The sequence below is a fragment of the Lemur catta genome, chromosome 1 (genome assembly GCF_020740605.2).
Source record: "Lemur catta isolate mLemCat1 chromosome 1, mLemCat1.pri, whole genome shotgun sequence".
NCBI lineage: Eukaryota > Metazoa > Chordata > Mammalia > Primates > Lemuridae > Lemur > Lemur catta.
This window is the reverse complement of record NC_059128.1, coordinates 31,369,629-31,389,515: the sequence shown is the minus strand read 5'-3', so window position 1 is coordinate 31,389,515 and position 19,887 is coordinate 31,369,629. Positions and strand designations below refer to the sequence as shown.

The 19,887-nt window shown below is 34.6% G+C and overlaps 1 protein-coding gene across 1 annotated transcript in view; it reads left to right on the top strand.

Moving 5' to 3' along the window:
- PALS1 (protein associated with LIN7 1, MAGUK p55 family member) overlaps window positions 1–19,822 on the top strand; it is a 53,141-nt gene extending 33,319 nt beyond the window's left edge. Inside the window, exons 9-14 of the mRNA XM_045565398.1 lie at window positions 3,413–3,484; window positions 3,850–3,921; window positions 6,033–6,200; window positions 7,197–7,399; window positions 10,513–10,623; window positions 16,734–19,822. Of these exons, the coding sequence (XP_045421354.1) occupies window positions 3,413–3,484; window positions 3,850–3,921; window positions 6,033–6,200; window positions 7,197–7,399; window positions 10,513–10,623; window positions 16,734–16,910 (803 nt within the window). The 3' untranslated portion in view covers window positions 16,911–19,822. The remainder of the gene's footprint in view (window positions 1–3,412; window positions 3,485–3,849; window positions 3,922–6,032; window positions 6,201–7,196; window positions 7,400–10,512; window positions 10,624–16,733) is intronic.
- Window positions 19,823–19,887: the final 65 nt, after the last annotated feature.

Below are 19,887 nucleotides of genomic sequence, written 5' to 3'. Positions count from 1 at the left end.
AAACAAAAAGAAAAGAAAACCTTACTTCTTCATGCCTGTTAAAAAATTTTGCAGTTGCTTTTTCATGTAGTTGGTTTTTTATGTTGTACCTGTAGCATAAATATCTTAACTAGAAATGTGGCCAATTTTGCTGGGTTTTAGAATGGAATTATGGTATAACTTCATCAACCAATCCCATATTGTGCTACATTCCCTTTAGGCATGTTAAGACTACCTTAATATCAAGACAACAGAATCTGTATTGAACACTTAGACTGTAACAGAAGATTATTATCAGTTAGGGTATTCACATGATGCACCACTTTTTAAGGACTCAGTAAAGTAACACTGTTTTACTTATCATACCTAATGTGATCTTGGAGTATAAATAGGGTATCCCAAATTTTTTATTGAAGAAAACTATTCCTAATTTAGACTAAACTAAAACGTTAGCTCACATTAGACATTAAAGTTATTAACAGAACATGTTTCTCAGAGAGCATTAAGATGATGCGTGATAGAACAAAGTACAGTCATGTATCGCTTAACAACGGAGGAAATACATTCTGAGAAATATGTTGTTAGGTGATTTTGTTGTTATACAAACATCATAGAGTGAGTATACTTACACAAACCTAGATGGTATAGCCTGCTACCCACCTAGGTATATGGTATAGTGTGTTGATCCAACCACCATTGTATATGAGGTTCATCGTTGACTGAAACATTGTTAGGCAGCCCATGACTGTGTATAATTTTTCCTACAAATTGTTCCTACAGTTCCAGAATAGGGGTAGTAGAATAGAGTGAGGGGAGCAGAACCAAGGGAAATATGATAAGCTGTTAGAGAAGGCAAAGGAGTACATACAGGGTGATAAAATGGGGATAGGGTAAAGGGTTAATAATTCATTCATTTATTTGGTCAGCAAATATTGTTATATCTGCACTATAAAGGCACTTTACTTAGTACTGAGATAAGCCTCACTTATATACTTGACTTGAAAGCATAACCACTAGCCGGGCGCGGTAGCTCACGCCTGTAATCCTAGCCCTCTGGGAGGCCGAGGCGGGTGGATCACTTGAGGTCAGGAGTTCGAGACCAGCCTGAGCGAGACCCCGTCTCTACTAAAAATAGAAAGAAATGATCTGGCCAACTAAAAATATATATAGAAAAAACTTAGCCAGGCATGGTGGCACATGCCTGTAGTCCCAGCTACTCGGGAGGCTGAGGCAGGAGGATCGCTTAAGCCCAGGAGTTTGAGGTTGCTGTGAGCCAGGCTGACGCCACGGCACTCACTCAAGCCGGGCAACAGAGCGAGACTCTGTCTCAAAAAAAAAAAAAGAAAGCATAACCACTAATACCTGTATGTAATTTTTTCTTCTCTGTGTGCCCTATTTGATAATACTTTCATGGATTTGTCTCTGTGTGTTATAATACTTTCTACCTTATATTCTCGATTTATAAAGTTCTTGAGGTCAGAGGCTGTATTTTATTTATTTTAAATCCAGATAATATTGGTTAAATTAATAAATAAAAGGTGATTTTAAAAAAATAGTTCTGCTAGAACTGGTGCTTCTGAATTAGACCTTCTAAGGCTCTTGTATAACTTTACTGGCGTATCTTTTACCTACAATATTTTTTAGGGGTCATCCCTCCTATTCACATTGAAGATCTTAAGCATAACAGATTTGTCTGTAGAATTTGCCTTACATTGAATATGAGTATAAGTAATAGTTTGGGAGAAAGGAGGAGGAGGGTGTGAAAATAACAGTAGATGTGTAGTAGGAATAGAGGAAGTTGTCCAAAGACTTTGGAACAATTTATGGTGCTCCCTTTTATCTCTGCAACTTAACCAAGGAGATTTTTCTGGGTGACAAATTTCAACATAATATTTACATTTATTCTTTATGTGCATAGGGCTCCAAATCTTTCACTTTAAAACCCAAAAGCTACAAACAAATTTTGTCTATACTCAGTCCTATTTCAGGGAAGGAGGAATAGACTTCTCATATTAACTTTAGAAGATGGTGCTTCAACCCTTGATTCTTCACAGTAACAGTTATAGAACATTTCTCTAGAATCCTGAAGTATTGAGCAGCCATCATGGTTCTACTGGGTGCTTGTGATTAACATGAATTTGGTATCTTCTTACCATGCTGACATTAGCCCATAAATATTTAGAACTAGTGTTTATTGATCGATTGAGTTTCTGAAAGCATATAGATTTCAATGATAACATTTCTAAGTCTTTTTATTACACTAAGGACTCACCTTAGAGTTTGATGGTGGTTTTCTGTCAGAATTAGAAGGATTTTTAAGAGGTCACCATGTCCATCTCCCATTAATGTCCACCACTGTTTCAAAATAGCCTACATATGTTCATAGTATAAAAATGTGCCACAGAAGTACATCACTGTGATGTTTTTAAATGTTTTAATATGTAAATGATTAAATTCTTTTTAAATCTGTTAAATACTGGTTTTTAAATTTTAATGCCCTTTAGTAATAGTTACTTGTTTTACTAAATTGTAGTCTATACTGCCCCTGGAGATAACTAGGCTTCCTTTAATGCTGCTTATGTGTATCCAACCCAATATTAATGTTTTTGCTTGGGCTCTTATGAAATACACTAAATTCTATAGATTATCCCATCCTATATAGAATTTGCTTACTGATTGTTAAGAGTCCTTGGCTTGAAACTGAAAGAATTAGATATAAGTACAACTCTAAAGTAATCCAGAATTTTCTAAGTAAAACCAATTTTATCCCAGAAGAAAAGACTGATTTTAAAGTAGAAATCTGAAAAGAAAGTGAAGGTCAGAAACCTTGAAAGCCTTTGATATTAAAATCTTAATCCTGCGAGGAAAAACATGTTTTCCATTTATTTGTATTATTGGTAACTTAAAGGTAGGAATGAAAAATCATTGACACATGTACATACAAACAGACAAAAAGAGGGATTAAGAATAATAAATGCAAGGGATTGTGTTGAGTAGTGTCTTAGAATTGAAAATTGATGAATGCTCACATATTATTTTGGAAAACTTAATTCCTAGAATTGATATGCTTGATTTGGGATAATTCTAAATGACCAGAATCATTGTAAGATCTAGCATAGTACATTCCACAAAATAAATGCTTGGTGAAAACTTTTAAAAAGTTAAACTATTTTCTAATATCGGTTTATTTAGTCATTCTAATAGATGATATATGTTCCAATAATACCTATCATAGGATTGGTTAAGAGAGGTTGAAACTTAATATTTTAAAAATTTGGAGGCTTATATGTCATAGCTGACATTACTCTCGTGTTGGCAGGAGGAGGATTTGGAAGGGAGTATAAATGAAGAGTTATCTTTAGTATTTCCACCTTGATTGAAAAAATACTTATATCTGAAATATTTTACCCTTCTTTTTCTTTCTGCTATTAAGGGAAAAGCTTTCAGCAGCAAAGGGAAGCCATGAAGCAAACCATAGAAGAAGATAAGGAGCCAGAAAAATCAGGTTAGATGCTTATATTTGACAATAATAAAATGTTTCTTGGGTGTTCATCTAGAACTGTGTTTAAATTTGCATATCAGTTAGCACCCTCAAGAAAGATGTATTTACGGAAAGAATGATGTGAGAGGCAAAAAACTGATTATCTTAGGATTATAGAGAAAAGTCAAGATTTTAAGTATTAAAGAGTATCTCTTTATAATGTACAATTAATGAAAATTATAAATACTTTCCTGAAAACTAATCTTTCTATGAACAGTGTAATAATTATTTATAAATTTAAATTAAAAACAATTTAAGATTTTCAAATTGAAGTATGTGGCTTTGTTTAAGGAAACACATTTATAGTTATATGTATGATTGTTCAACAGGGAAACTATGGTGTGCAAAGAAGAATAAAAAGAAGAGAAAAAAGATTTTATATAATGCCAATAAAAATGATGGTAAGTTCTACTCTCAGGTCTAGAGTCATATCCAGAAGGGTTTTAAATCTAGTCCTATTTGCCTCTTCATATAACATATGTGCTTAAACAGTCATTTAGTAAAAATATTTTCTTCTGGAATCCTATGAGTAAGGTAGTGTTTGGAATTCTGGAAAAAACTGGTATAAAAATTAAAGTACTATTTAGCATATATAATGTTAAATTGACAGTTTCTTCCAATTTTTTTTCTGTTTAAACTCTTTTTTTGCAAAATTAATACTTCTAACAAATTCTTACAAAAAAGATGTGTTTGAAGTAAAAAATGACTATTTCATGTATAATAGAGCAACTCATTCCACAGAGCCCACTACCAAGCGGCTGAGTCAGGCACACAGGAGTGGTTTTGTTTTATTTTGACTGATTGCTAAGATTAAAAAGCTTTAAAGTTGTAGCTTCTCTTAAAGTCAAGAGCTCTGATAACCTGGGTTAGTATTCCCACATCACAGCAGTTTGCTGGACCTGAGTGATGGCTGTTGCCCTTATATTGGGCACCCGCTGTCTAGTTCAACAGTCTCTACCACTCCCACTTTTTAAAAAACCCAACCTGATTTACTGATTTTATTACCTTCTTGGCTGGGCCTTATGGGCATTTGAATTTGCTGCCCCTGCTTTGGTTCATGTTAGAAACAAGCCAAGTAATAAAGCAAAGGCACTCCTTAACTTCTTACAGAATTTATAAGGCCTCTCAAGAATTTGAAATATTTTTAGGCAGCATAAATTAAATTAATGAAGATAAAATTTATAGATTATTATTATATTCCATACAAAGCTAAATTTGAGATTTGATCTACTTTAATAACATTTTTCCCTAAAATAACATTTTAATGCTAATTTTGATAGATTATATAGCTAAGAAGACTGAGTTTTAAATTTTATCTTCTATACTTGTGGTGAATATCTCAGTTTCATTTTTTGAAACAGACTAAAATTAACTGGTCCAGCTCTAAAAGCTACTATACTATAGAAAACTTGCATATTGGAAACCTAAAGATATGTAAACTAAGTCTGTAAATCAAAATGCTACCACAGTTTGATTATACATGTTAGTAGAAGTAACTTAGATTTTTGAGAAGGGAAGGAATTATATTTGCTGTTCATGATGGCGTCATCATTAACATGTTTAATAAATAACTACGGTTTATAATAACTGCTCTATTCCAGGGCAGTAACTATATACTTTAGTTCTCATAATAAATTCCTTGAGGTTACAGATAAATAGATTCAAGTTTAGATATTAAAGTGATCTGTTTAAATTCTTAGAACTAATAAATGGTTGAGCTGGAATTTAAACAAACGTAGTTTGAGCTCCTACTCTGTGCCAGGGTCTATGCTGAACACTGCCAAGACTAAGATGGTCCCTCTGCCCTCATGGAAATAGTGCTGAGAGAGTCTAACTACACATCTGATGCTCCTTGGCAGTCAGGTGAAGTAATATGAGTGAGGACTTAGCAGACTGCTAGTTGTCTGCTTTTGTTCTTACCAGTGGACAGTTCTGGTTTCATCTGGATTATGGGCTTCAGGAATGTTACCCCACCCATCATAATTTATACCTTATCTTGAGTCATGACTCTGGGTTAGTATTCCAGAATAGAGTAAACATAAATGCAAAAAGTGTGGATAGCACAGGTATGATCTGTCCTCAAGTTACACAACTACAGGAAAGTATTCCAGCTTTCTCTGATAACATTATATGTACATTTACATGTCTGATCCTTGAAACAGCCGTCTTAATTAGGGTATTAGTGTCTGCATTTTAAAAGATGATAGATATTTAATTAGTTTATTTGCTGATACCCCATCCTCTGTAAAAGTATTAACTACAAACTAGCTATTTTGTGTAAGGATCAGTATAATGACATTGTATTAGACATTGAAACACAATATGAAATAAGATAAACAATGAAAATTCTTTATGAGTAATATTGTCTATTCATTTTCATAGTATCCTGGCAAGGATATGATGGCAATAATTATACTCCTTTCCAGGTTGGGGGGGAAGAATCTATGGTATTTATATATTTATTACATGGCAATAATTCTGTCTAAAGAGTTTAACTTTTTCTTTTCCAAAGATTATGACAATGAGGAGATCTTAACCTACGAGGAAATGTCACTTTATCATCAGCCAGCAAATAGGAAAAGACCTATTATCTTGATTGGTCCACAGAACTGTGGCCAGAATGAATTGCGTCAGAGGCTCATGAACAAAGAAAAAGACCGCTTTGCATCTGCAGTCCCTCGTAAGTTTGGATGCATTCCCATTTTCCTGTGCTTTTCAATTTACCACCTCAGAATCTAACTACATTATGTAGGGAAACTTTCTATCCATTTCATCCAAACAATGCTGTCAGTGAAAGAGGAAGTTTTGTTTAACCAAATATTTTGACAAAAGATAGTTGTTCTTAAGAAATTTGGATTTTTCCTTAGAGTATGGTATATACTAATTATTTTCTGAATGAATTTCAGTTTGGACCCCTTACTTCCTATTCAATAGGGAATCAGCTCCTGCTTCTTTAAACTGATGCTGAGCATAGAAATTTAGATATAATCTTTGAAAGCAGTTCTGTTTTAAGATTATGTAGTACCTAAGCTTATGGAAGAGATGAGTGGTAGTGTTTTTTGTTTTTTCTTTTTTTTCTGAGACAGAGTCTCACTCTGTTGCCCAGGCTAGAGTGCCATAGCATCAGCCTAGCTCACAGCAACCTCAAACTCCTGGGCTCAAGCAATTGTTTTGCCTCAGCCTCCCGAGTAGCTGGGACTACAGGCATGTGCCACCATGCCCAGCTAATTTTTTCTGTATATATTTTTAGTTGTCCAGCTAATTTCTTTTTATTTTTAGTAGAGATGGGGTCTCGCTCTTGCTCAGGCTGGTCTTGAACTCCTGAGCTCAAATGATTCACCCGCCTTGGCCTCCCAGAGTGCTAGGATTACAGGCATGAGCCACCACACCCAGTCGAGTGGTAGTGTTTAAATGCAAGATGAGGTAATTTAAAGTGTAAGCATAAAATGTATTAAGGTAATGTAACTATTTAATATTAAGGTAATACAAACACATTGTTGTTAATTTTTTAATCTAGAAATAAAAAACAATGTTAAACACAGACTCTTAGTATTTCTTCAATTCATTATTTCATAATCTGTGTTACAAAATAAAATTCTTTCTGACTAGCAGAATTATCCCCATCCTCACTGTAATCTATACCAGTTATTTTTATCTGATTTTTTTTTTTGTCTAGATACAACTCGGAGTAGGAGAGACCATGAAGTAGCTGGTAGAGATTACCACTTTGTTTCACGGCAAGCATTTGAAGCAGACATAGCAGCTGGAAAGTTCATTGAGCATGGTGAATTTGAGAAAAATTTGTATGGAACCAGCATAGATTCTGTACGGCAAGTGATCAACTCTGGCAAAATATGTCTCTTAAGTCTTCGTACACAGGTAAAGCTAGAATTTTGGTTTAGGGTTTGAACTTGGAGGGCATGTCATGCAAAGAAATCTAGTGGAAACTGTATTTTGGTCCAAGAACAAGAAGACCTAATTAAGTTCCCATACAGTTTCTCCCACTGATTTGCTATGTGAAATCAGACAAGTTGCTAAATCTCTTTCAGTTTCCTCAGAGGGAAAATATATACATATCTACATATATAGGTTGAGTATCCCTTATCTAAAATGCTTGGGACCAAAAGTGTTTCAGATTGCAGGTTTTTTTCAGATTTTGGAATATTTGCATATACATAATGAGCTATCTAGGGGATAGGACTCAAGTCTAAACACAAAATTCATTTATGTTTTATATATACCTTATACATAGAACCTGAAGGTAATTTTATTTTTCCCCTGCAGGGTGCTGAATAAACTGGGTATACCTGCATTTTGATTGCAACCATTGCATGAGGTCAGGTGTGGAATTTTCCACTTGTGGCATCATGTCAGTGCTCAAAAAGTTTTGGATTTCAGATTTTCAAATTAGGGATGTTCAGCCTGTATATACATGTATATATTTTCTGAAACTTAAAATACAACAAATATCATACTGGTAATATTTTAAGTATTTTGGAGGCTATAAAAGAAATTCCCTTTTCCGAGTCTGATCTGAGAAAAATTAGAGATTGTTCTTACGGATTTAAATGCCATTGTTCAAGTATTAGCAAGTGTCGCAGTGAATGCTCAGTTGTATGTAATAATGAAACCTGAGTCAGTTTTGATTATTTGGCAGACTAAGCAAAAATGTCAAATTATTAACCAGTGCCTCTTAGATGCCTATTTAAAAAGATAAAGTAATTTTAGAAATTTGGGGTTTTTAAGATTATGTTTGTTAAGGAAATTTCTAAACTTTTTCTAGGTTGCACAGGTTAAACGTAAAACTTTGCTCAATGTGGTAGAATCTGCTGCTCATGTCAACTCAGGCAACATAGTCAACATCAAAAAGATGTACTAAAGGAGAATTGATTCTAAAATGGCTGTTCTAAAATAGCAATTGGGGGGTTTGGGGATTTGTTTTTAGGCTTTGACTCTTTCAGTTATAAACATTTGATTTAAGAGAAGTGTAAATGTTTTTACTAAATTCCTTCAAAATTCTTTATATTATTTGGGCTAACACATTTTAACAAAGAACTCAAAGTAGTGAAACTTATAGTTTTATTCATCTTAATTCTTTTTAGATAGAAAAGGGCATATCCCTGTAATCTCCATTTTGGTAGAGTACTTCAGTTTGAGGATACATAGTCATGCAGTGGTGTAAAGACAAAGTGAAAACCATAATCTCCTAATTCAAACAGATTCTGCCTTTTCTTGGATGTGCTTTTCCAGAATTTTCTTTTGCATGTGTATGTGAAATTTTTCTCTGATTTTGCTTATATTTAGTGCCTGGCACATAGGCAACTACCTCGATTCTACCACTGAAATTAATTTTAATATAGTTATTATAATCTGTAAGTGATCTTATTAGCAGGGTATTTTAGCATCACATAGTTGCCATCCTTCAATGTCATTCACTTATGTTTCATTACATAAAAGAGTAAGCTACACAATATATTCTTACAGCGAATGATAGGGTCTTACGTGAATTGTTTGTTATGAAGATGTTTGGAGTGGAACAGGATGGAGAACCCAGACATAAAACCATCCTCACATAGCCATCTGATTTTTGACAAAGCAGACAAGAACATACACTGGGGAAAAAGAATCCCTATTCAATAAATGGTGCTGGGAAAATTGGATAGCCAAATGTAGAAGACTGAAACAGGATCCACACCTCTCACCTCTCACAAAAATCAACTCATGATGGATAACAGACTTAAACCTAAGACATGAAACCATAAGAATTCTAGAAGAAAATGTTGGAAAAACTCTTATAGATATCTTTACCTAGGCAAAGAATTTATGAAGAAGACCCCAAAGGCAGTCACAGCAACAACAAAAATAAATAAATGGGACCTGATCAAATTAAAAAGCTTCTGCACAGCCAAAGAAACTATCACTAGAGTGAATAGACAGCCTACAAAATGGGAGAAAATACTCATATGCTATATATCCAATAAAGGGCTAATCACTAGAATCTGTATAGAACTCAGGAAAATCAGTAAGAACAAAACCAAACAACTCCATTAAAAAGTATGCAAAGGACATGAACAGAAACTTTTCAAAAGAAGATAGACTAATGGCCAAAAAACATGAAAAAATGCTCAACATCTCTAGTCATCAGGAAAATGCAAATCACAATGAGGTATTACTTAACTCCCATTGAGACTGACTTTTATCAAAAAGTCCCAAAACAACAAATGTTGGTATGGATGTGGAGAGATAGGAACACTCATACACTGCTGGTAGGACTGCAAACTAGTACAATCTCTATGGAAAGTAATGTGGAGATACCCCAAAGCACTAAAAGTAGAACTACCATTTGATCTAGCAGTCCCACTACTGGGTATCTACCCAAAGGAAAAAAAGTCATCCTAAAATAAAGATATCTGCACTCGAATGTTCATAGCAGCACAATTCACAATTGCAAAGATGTGGAAACAACCCAAGTGCCCATCAATCTATGAGTGGAATAATAAAATGTGGTGTATGTATACCATGGGGTACTACTCAGCCACAAAAAACAATGGTGAACTAACTAACGTCTCTTGTGTTAGTATCTTGGGTGGTGCTGGAGCCCCTTCTTCTAAGTAAAGTATCACAAGAATGGAAAAACAAGTACCACATGTACTCATTGTCAAATTGGTACTAATTGATCAACACTTATGTGCACATATGAAAGTATTCATTGGGTGTTGGGGACGGGGGATGGGTAAATTCACACCTAATGGGTGCAGTGTGCACTGTCAGGGGATGGGCACTCTTATAGCTCTGACTCAGGCATTGCAAAGACAATATATGTAACCTCAGCGTTTGTACCTCCATAATATTTTGAAATTAAAAAAAAAAACGATGTTTGGAAACACTCATAGACAATGTTTAACAAAATGACGTTATATTCCAAATGTATTATTGGGAAGTAATTAAATGATGGAAATTACTTTTAAAATCCAAATATCTTCTCTTTACAGTCATTGAAGACCCTCCGGAATTCAGATTTGAAACCATATATTATCTTCATTGCACCTCCGTCACAAGAAAGACTTCGGGCATTATTAGCAAAAGAAGGAAAGAATCCAAAGGTAAAGTACAATATACTATTGTACTATTCCATTGAAGGTAAACATGGAACATTCCTGGCCTAGTTTGTCTCAGTGCTTAAAAGCTACATCAGCTTGAGCTTTCAAACTGATTATTCTTTCTGCAGTGTCACTTGTCCAGAAATTGCCATGGTTGCCACTGGTTGGACTATGACAGCTTTCCAAAGCAGGTGCCTCTCTTATTCCCCACACATTTTCTACTGTTACCCCAAAGGTTTGGTAAACTTCGGGGTTCCTTAAAACTTATTAAGCTTCTTCATATGGGTCTGTAACATTTCCAGGGAATTATGTGACCCTCACCAAAGTTATCAGCAGACTCTTAGGGATTACCCACTTATCTCTTTAGATATTCCACATTCGCAGAATTTAGATGTTGAGTGCTGTAGCTTTTCTCTTCTCTTTTTCTCACTGAAATTTTATGTCCTGTTTTTCTTCTCTCTTTGGTCTTCTCACATGGTTCAAGTAGAAAAAAAATTTTTTAATTATTTTAGATCTATGCTGGATATAGTTGAGGTAGTCCATGTCATATTAAACATTATTAATAATTAAGTGATATATACTGGTATATTAAGAAGGCATTGACTTTTTATTTAAATGTGTAAATTGAAAACTCTGTCAAAAGGTAACAAATACTCTTCTTTTTTGCTACTTATTTGTTAAATATATCTGTTTTATGGAGGGCTAACTCATATTGCCTCATTTCATTTGTTATGCCTTTAAATCTCCTTTAAGGTAGTCATTAAAAGAATACTAATACTCCTTTGATTTGATTCTTGACTCTACCACAACCATCACAACCCTCCCTCTGCCCCTTCTGCCTCATTCCCCCCAGGATATCTTTTTCCACTCTACATCTATTTAACATTTCTTACTCAGTCTATTTGTGGGGTAATAATTGTTATTGTCTTAGCCCATCCTACTTATTGAGCATGATTCAGATTGCTTTGTCTTGGCTTAGTAGACTAGCTAGCTGGTTAAAGTAGTGCTTCACCCATTTTTCATTTCTGCAGCATACTTGTAAATTCATAAATAACTGAAGTCAGAGTATCTATTGTCCATAGCACTTGGGTGATAACAAAAGAAATACAAGATATAGTCACTGGCTGTTCTTGAGGAAGATCACAATATAATAAGGGAAACAAGATTAATACTATATAAGCTTTGTGTCTAGTAACTACTTTGGTAAACCAGAAACATTATGGTTGCTCAAGCAAAAGGTTGTAAACTAATAACCAAAGTGGACTCCATTCTATTGTTCAGCCTAATTTTCTATTTTCTAACATGCCCACTTATTTCTTGTTATGCTATTCTTTTCCAACAAGGATTCAGTATTGTACGAAGGGCCATAGACTTTCAAAATGTGTTAAGCAACTTGCTTTTGGTTGGTCTCTGGCAAGGTTTTCTTGGATTTTTTATCTACTTTATTTTGAATTGGCTATCCTAAATTTTCAACTTAGGTTTAGAAAGATGCTGATTATATATATGTGTTTTTAAAGCAGGAATTTAATCAGGACCAAAATATTTTATCAATATACAATATATTTGATTTTCTAATTAGAACTCTAATTCTTTTTTTTTTTTTTTTTTTTGACACAGAGTCTCACTTTGTTGCCCGGGCTAGAGTGAGTGCTGTGGCGTCAGCCTAGCTCACAGCAACCTCAAACTCCTGGGCTTAAGCGATCCTACTGCCTCAGCCTCCCGAGAAGCTGGGACTACAGGCATGCGCCACCATGCCCAGCTAATTTTTTGCTATATATATTTTTAGTTGGCCAGATAATTTCTTTCTATTTTTAGTAGAGACGGGGTCTCGCTCAGGCTGGTCTCGAACTCCTGACCTCGAGCGGTCCACCCACCTCGGCCTCCCAGAGGGCTAGGATTACAGGCGTGAGCCACCATGCCCGGCCTCTAATTCTTTTTTTTAAATTTAACTTTACTGAGGTATACTTTACATATAATAAATGCATGCATTTTAATTGTGTAATTCAGTGAGTTTTGGCAAAATGTATGCCTGTGTAAACACCATGCCAATCAAGAGTTAGGACATTTCTATTATTCTAGAAAGTTTTCCTATGTTCCTTTGAAGTTAATACTCTTCCATTCTTTCCTGGACAACTGTTAATCTGCTTTCTGTCACTATAGATTTATTCGGTCTGTTCTAGAAGTTCACATAAATGGAATCATATAGCATGTTTAAGTTTGTGTCTGGCTTTTGATCAGCATGTTTTTGAGATTCACCTATATTGCATCTAACAGTAGTTCATTTCTTCTTAATGCTGAATAATATACCATGATGTTAACATACCACAATTTGTTTATCCATTCTCCAGTTAAACATTTGGGTTGTTTCCAATTTTAAGCTAATGTGACTAAAGCTGCTCTAAACATTCTTGAAGTTTTTCGGTGAACAGATGTTTTCATTTCTCTTAGATAAATAACAAATAGAATTGCTGGATCAAATGATAAGTGTATGTTTTAACTATATAAAGAAATTACTAACCTGTTTTTAAAACAGCTCACCATTTTACACTCCCACCACTGTTTGATGGTTCCAGTTGTTCCACATCCTTACCAACTTTGGCTGTTGTTCATTTGTAACATTTTTTTACCCATTCTGATAGGTGTAAAGTGTTATCATTATGGTTTTCACTTGCATTTTCCTGATGACTAATGATAATCTTTTCATGTAGCCATTTGGGCACATTCTTTTGTGAAATCCCTCAGTCCTGCTCATTTTTCTTGAGTTGAAAGAACTTTTTATATATTCTGGATATAAGTCCCTCATCTGATATATGTATTACAGATATTTTCTTCCAAGTCTTTGTATCTTTTTTTAATAGTATCTTTTGAAGATCAGAAATGTTTAATTCTAATAAAGTTTACCTGTTCTTTTTCTTACAGTTAACAATTTTTATAAATCATTAGATTATAAAGATTTTACCCTGTTCTTCTAAAAGTTTTTTAGTTTCATTTATGTCTATGATTTATCTCAAATCAATCTTTGTTTTAGTGTGAGGTAAACGTGGAGGTTTTGTTTTGTTGTTTTTAATTATGTGGATATCTAGTTGTTCTAGCACCATTTGTTGAAAAGACTGTCCTTTCCCCATTGAATTATGTTGGCACCTTTGTCAAAAATGACCTGACCAAATACATGGGGGGGGAGATTATTTCTGAACTCTATTCTGTGTTTATACTGGTATCACACTGTCTTGATTACTGTAGCTTTATTGTTAGTCTTGAAAAACAGGCAATAAAAGGAATGAAGTACTGATACATGCTGCAACATGGGTGAACCTTGAAGACGTAGACCATATAATTCCATTTACATGGAGTGTCAGAATAGACAAATTTGTGGAGACCTGAAGTAGATTAGTGGTTGCCTAGAACTGGGAGTTGGGGAAAAAATGTGAGTGACCACTTAGGGGTATAGGTTTTTGTGGGGGCGGGGAGGGGGAGGTGATGAAAATGTTCTAAAATTGATTGTGGTGTCAATTGCAAAGTCTGTGACCATACTAAAAACTATTGAATCATATACTTAAAATAATCTTTTTTTTGGTATAAATTTAGGGGGTATAAGTACGGTTTTATTACATGGATATATTGTGTACTGGTGAAATCTGGGCTTTTAGAGTAACCATCATCTGTATAATGTATATTGTACCCAGTAAGTAATTTCTCATCCCTCATCCCCCTACCCTTCCAAGTCTCCAGGGTCTCTTATTCCACATTGTATGTTCATGTGTACGCATTATTTAACTCCCACTTATAAGTGAGAACATGTGGTATTTGACTTTCTCAGTTGTTTCACTTAAGATAATGGCCTCTAGTTCTGTCCTGAATTGATTACTTTAAAATTTATGTGGAAATTAAAAACAATAACCAAAACACTTTAGAGAAAGAACTAAGTTGAAAGGCTTTTGTCTTTATTTTCTTTACTGTTTGTGTGTTTTCTATTTAATTCATTTCTGCCCTTTTTATTCTTTCCTTCTTTCTTTGACTTTAATTTGCACTTAGGAGTTTCTAAAGATGAAAACTGACATAATTTTTAAACCTTTCTTATTTTCAAATATAGGCATTTAAAGTTATAAATTTCCCTCTAAGCAGTTCTTTATTTGCAGCCCACATGTTTTGACATTATATTTTTAATTATTTTGTTAGAAATACATTCTGATTTCCCTTGTCATTTTCTTCTTTAACCCCTGGGTTATTTATGTTATTTAATTTCCATCCACTTGGAAATTTTAAAAAATATTTTCTTGATTTTTAATTCCATGTGGTCAGAGAGTAAACCCTGAAAGATGTCAGTCTTTTGAAATTTGCTGATAATTATTTTTATGGCCCAACTTCTATCTTGATACATGTTCCATGCACACCTGTAAGAATGTATGTTCTATAGTTGTTGGGTAGAAAGTGGTATATCTCATTGTCTTTTTATTCCACTTATGTTTTTATATCCTTTGGTATTTCTAATAGTGCTTTATTACTCACATAATAGAAGTATTGAGTAAAAACAAATCTTCAATTTTAACTTTGAAACTGTGCTAGCTAAGAAAGTGATGGTGTTACTCACTGGATATAAAATATAACTACTCAATCAGTTATCTAATTGTACTCTGAATCTGTTCTGCTAGTATGGGGGCTTCGCTTGAGAGTGGTTGACTGACAGTCACTTTTGCCTAAAGGCTAATCTTTTCAGGTCAAAAATTTTTGAGGTAAAACATTTTGTTTCATTTTAGTTATGGATTATAATCTGAAAAAGAAATTTAGACATAAAGTCTGAATTTATAAATTATATAAGCCATTTTGACATAAGGTAAAATAGTAATGCCTTAAATTTAATAATAACTAGGTGGATCGGAGCTTAGCATTTACATTTCAACACTAGCACCACAAAGTTTCAATTCTATATGGAGTCCTAGAATGTTCTTTGAATAATCTTGAGCTTTGAGTAGACATAAGTTTTGGCAAAAATGTCACAGTGTATTCAGCTACAATGGTGAAGTAGAGTCCCTGCTAAGGAACAAAGGATTCTGTGTACCATATTCAAATGCACAGCATTCCAGAATAAAAATTAGAGAGCTATGTAAGAAACTGCTTCAGGACAAGCCAGAGCTGTCATATTTTTAATGTGTTTTTCTACTGTTACAGAAGTTCAAACAGTTGAATGATATAAATTGTCTTGTAGTGCGGGTCCAATATAGTATTGATGTGTAACTTTTATATCTGAGACATTCTGTCTTGGGTTTAATTAGTTCTCGTCATTGACAGGAGTGACATTGACAGTTCACTTTCTTGAACACATATGCCTGGTAATCAGAAGGTTCAGGATAAGTGTGCATATAGCCTTGCCACCTGCTTGCCTGTGTGAAAGAGCCTTTTCCTTTATTCAGTATTTTAAAGTAGCCTGCTCTATGTAGTTTTCAAAACTCTGTTAGGATACTTTTTTGCATCTTAAAGACCTCCTTTGTGTATGGAAAACAGAGCAGGAATTTAAAGTATTAGCCTGAGTATTTTCCCCCAAAAAAATATATTAATAGATAATGTTATTAAATCTTGGACTGAACAGCAATGTTTTCATAGAAAACATTGATCCTTCTCTTTTCCCATAATGTTTACTCTACCTAACTCTGCAGTAGATATAAAGGGCAAGGGCTCTTCACAGGAGCCAAGAGTAGATGGCACTTTAGGTCCTTGCCCCAACCAGAAAGGTTTCACTCTGTGTTATAGAAGATATTACTACTAGGAAGAGGTTATGATGTCCTTAAATGTTTGTAGGGAATTCAAATAACAGCCTGCACTCTTGAAGCCTATAGTCTTACTGGTGAGGTAAGACAGAAATATATGAAAACCTAAATAGTAGTATAAAACAGGATCTCTTGAGTCCCAAATCATTCATAATGTTGAGTCCCGAAGATCCCAGAGCAAAGGAAACCACTGGCCATGGCAGGGTTGGAAAGGAGCACGTGAAGTTGAGTATTTTGAGAGACAGAAGGAAAGCTACATAAGGTCACTCCCTGTAGTTTGACTATCTCTGACTCATTCTGTATTTTGGTAAGGATAGGAATTACCTCACAGTTTTCATCTTCTCTTTGCAGCCTGAAGAGTTGAGAGAAATCATTGAGAAGACTAGAGAGATGGAGCAGAACAATGGCCACTACTTTGACACTGCGATTGTGAATTCAGATCTTGATAAAGCCTATCAGGAATTGCTTAGGCTAATTAACAAACTTGATACTGAACCTCAGTGGGTGCCGTCCACTTGGCTGAGGTAAAAGAAACATCCATTTTGTAACATGTTGGACTTGGTCTGGCAAACTGCCAATAGGAAGATAGCCCTGACGCTTCAGCAAGATTGAGAGTAAGGTGGAAGGCAGCAGTATAAGCTGTAGACCTGTTGTTAGCTCTCCTGAACTAGTGAGAAGAAGGTCCCTTTAGGCAATTTGTGCCTAGCATTCTTTATTCTCTATACATGGTTTTAGGGGTTCTTGCCTCATTTGGGGATTCTAAATGGAAGCTTTCAACAAAGTAATTCCATGTTATCCTGTTAAAACCTTTTGTTTTCACTTAACTAAATCTTTTCTGCTTAGTCATATTTCCATGAAAAACTTGTATGTACACAGAGACCATGTCCTACGTAGTTATATTGATGTTATTTAACACTTAAATGACTTCATGGGAATATTTGGGGGCGAGGGGATGCTGTGCTTCTATGCACTGGGCAAGACAGTATTTGCTTAGGAGACTAGTTTAGTCATCAGAAATACTTTCCCCTAAAAAAGAAAAAACAAAATGGTGCCACTTTGGAACTACTCTGTTAGGCTTGAATTCATTTGTATGTCTGAATTCTAAAGAAAGAAAAAAAAAACCAACATTCCATTAGAGGCACCAGTTTTTATGCTCACTTTGTGGATCACATTGCACATTTGGCTGACTAATCTAGTTACAAGTATACAAAATATGCTTATCTTTTTAAAGATAATGATCTTGAGTATTTTTCTCAAATTGTCACAGCCAATTTGCTAGCGTTGCTTCCTTTCTCTGATCTGCATAGTACAATAGAATGTATAAGTTACATTTTTATGAATGACAGATGTTCATATAAACTGTGTTGACTGTTAACTTTCTTCCTCGTGATGCAAAGTTTTTTATATACATGGGAGGACATCAGCACATTTGACAGTTTTTACATTGTTATATATGAGCACAATATAATTCTGTGTGCTATATATGTAGATATTTAACTGGATTCTGTTGATGAATATAGCTGCTGTACTGTATACTAATGTTTAATTGACATACGGTCATTGATAACACTTGTTCAGCATTGGAATAAAAGTATGTATATCCTAGGGAAACATTATGACAGTTGACTTTGAGATCAGAAGGAAAGGAAGACCTGAAAGTCATTTGAACATTTTAGGAAAAGAAAATTGCAGGGGGTAAGTTATCAAGCATACAGAAATAGGTTTTTGTCTACAGCCATACCACCCTAAACGAACCCAATCTCATCTGATGTCAGAAGCTAAGCAGGGTCAGGCCTGGTTAGTACTTGGATGGGAGAAATAGGTTTTTATCCTAACAAGGTCTTATGACCAGAATGCAACAGCTTGCTAAATCATAAAAGAAATGTTTAAGCTAATGGGATTTTTGTACTGTCTCTATAGCTGTAGCTTTAAAATTCAGTGTCCATAATTGGCATGGAAAGTTATTTTGTAGTCTTTTCAAGCCTTTAAAGATAGTGTGATGTGTGACAAGAAGCCTCAAATGTGAATGCCTTGATTTTATTTTTATGGTGACTTTAGCTACAGCATTTCCTATTCCCAAAGCTAAACACTGGAATAATAATACTGACTTGTCATTTAATTTAACATAAGCAACTGTTTTTAATGAGTAGTTTGTCTCGGTGTCGTGTATATATTTGATTTTTTTTTCTCTTCTACATAATTTTATTTGAACAAATGTAGACAGTTTCTATGTTGCCTTTCTCTGTTCAAATTTGCATGGCCTATTGAGTTGGTTGGGGAGTATCTTATTTGGAAATATTTTCAAGATAATGTTCCTTAGGAGGAAAGTAATGTTCCTGGGTTGAGGGCAGAAATGCCATACATACTGTCTCTTCGGGTCTGAAACACTCCAGCTTATAGCAGGAAAATGCAAAAAAGTCACACTGATTTTCAGCATTGAAAACTAGGAATAATACTTAGCACTTAATCTTTTCAGTTTTCCAGTTTACTTTCTTCTCAGGAATGAAAGGTAGTCAGTGGTTGACAGTGGAGTTTTGTGATCTGCTTATTGTAACTGACAACTGTTTTCAACCCTAAGATCTAAAATATTGACAGTTCATGTGAAGTTAGAGTGAGGTTTTAGGTAGGCAGTGAGTGGATGTTGTGCCACTACAGACAGCAGGCCTATACTAGGGACATGCGCAGTCAATACTCAGACACATGGCTTTAACAAGCAGATCCTGTACCAAGGCACATACCATGCCATACTTTTAGGAAGTCCAAGGTGACAGATATTTTCAGGATCAGTGAATATAATATAATTCTTTCCTCCATGAGCAACGTTGGAGAGAAAGAAATGTTTATGTCCCAGACTTTTCTAAATCCTTGTGATAAAGATGTGCTGATACTCAGTCCCTAAACAAAGTATAAACTGAATTGTTGCTGACTTCCTCAGTAAAATATGGAAAAAAGCCTTGCTATACGTTGTACAGCCACTCTGGCGAATTTCATTCCTTGTCCTCTGTGGTTCTGATTGGAGACCTCAGTGTGGAGGAGGTCTTAACCACTTATTATAGAAATGATACCAATAGCTAATGAAATGTACTTGGAAAATCCAAATAAAGAAGTATCTTTATTTCCTGCATTTTTATGTCAGAACAAATGGAGAGAGAATAGTATTTAGACTAATCCAGATTTGCTTTCTATGAAAATCTAATGTCTGGATTATTTTCCTTTTCTCATGCCTAAGGAATAAGTATTGATAAGGAATGATTTGAATGTAATCTTGTGAATGTGTGGAAAATATAAACCAGGGATTTAGCCTTAATAAAGGTAATCTTCTGACATCTATTGTTAATCCCCCTTTGTACTCATATCCTGTATCTGCACTCTGTTATTTTGAGATGTCATACTGCACACTGTATTGTGAAAATAAAAAGTAGAATTATATTTCAAATAAAGCCACTGAGTACTTTCTCTTGCTGTGTTATATCCTCTGCCATTCAAGTTTTCCACACCTGAAAAG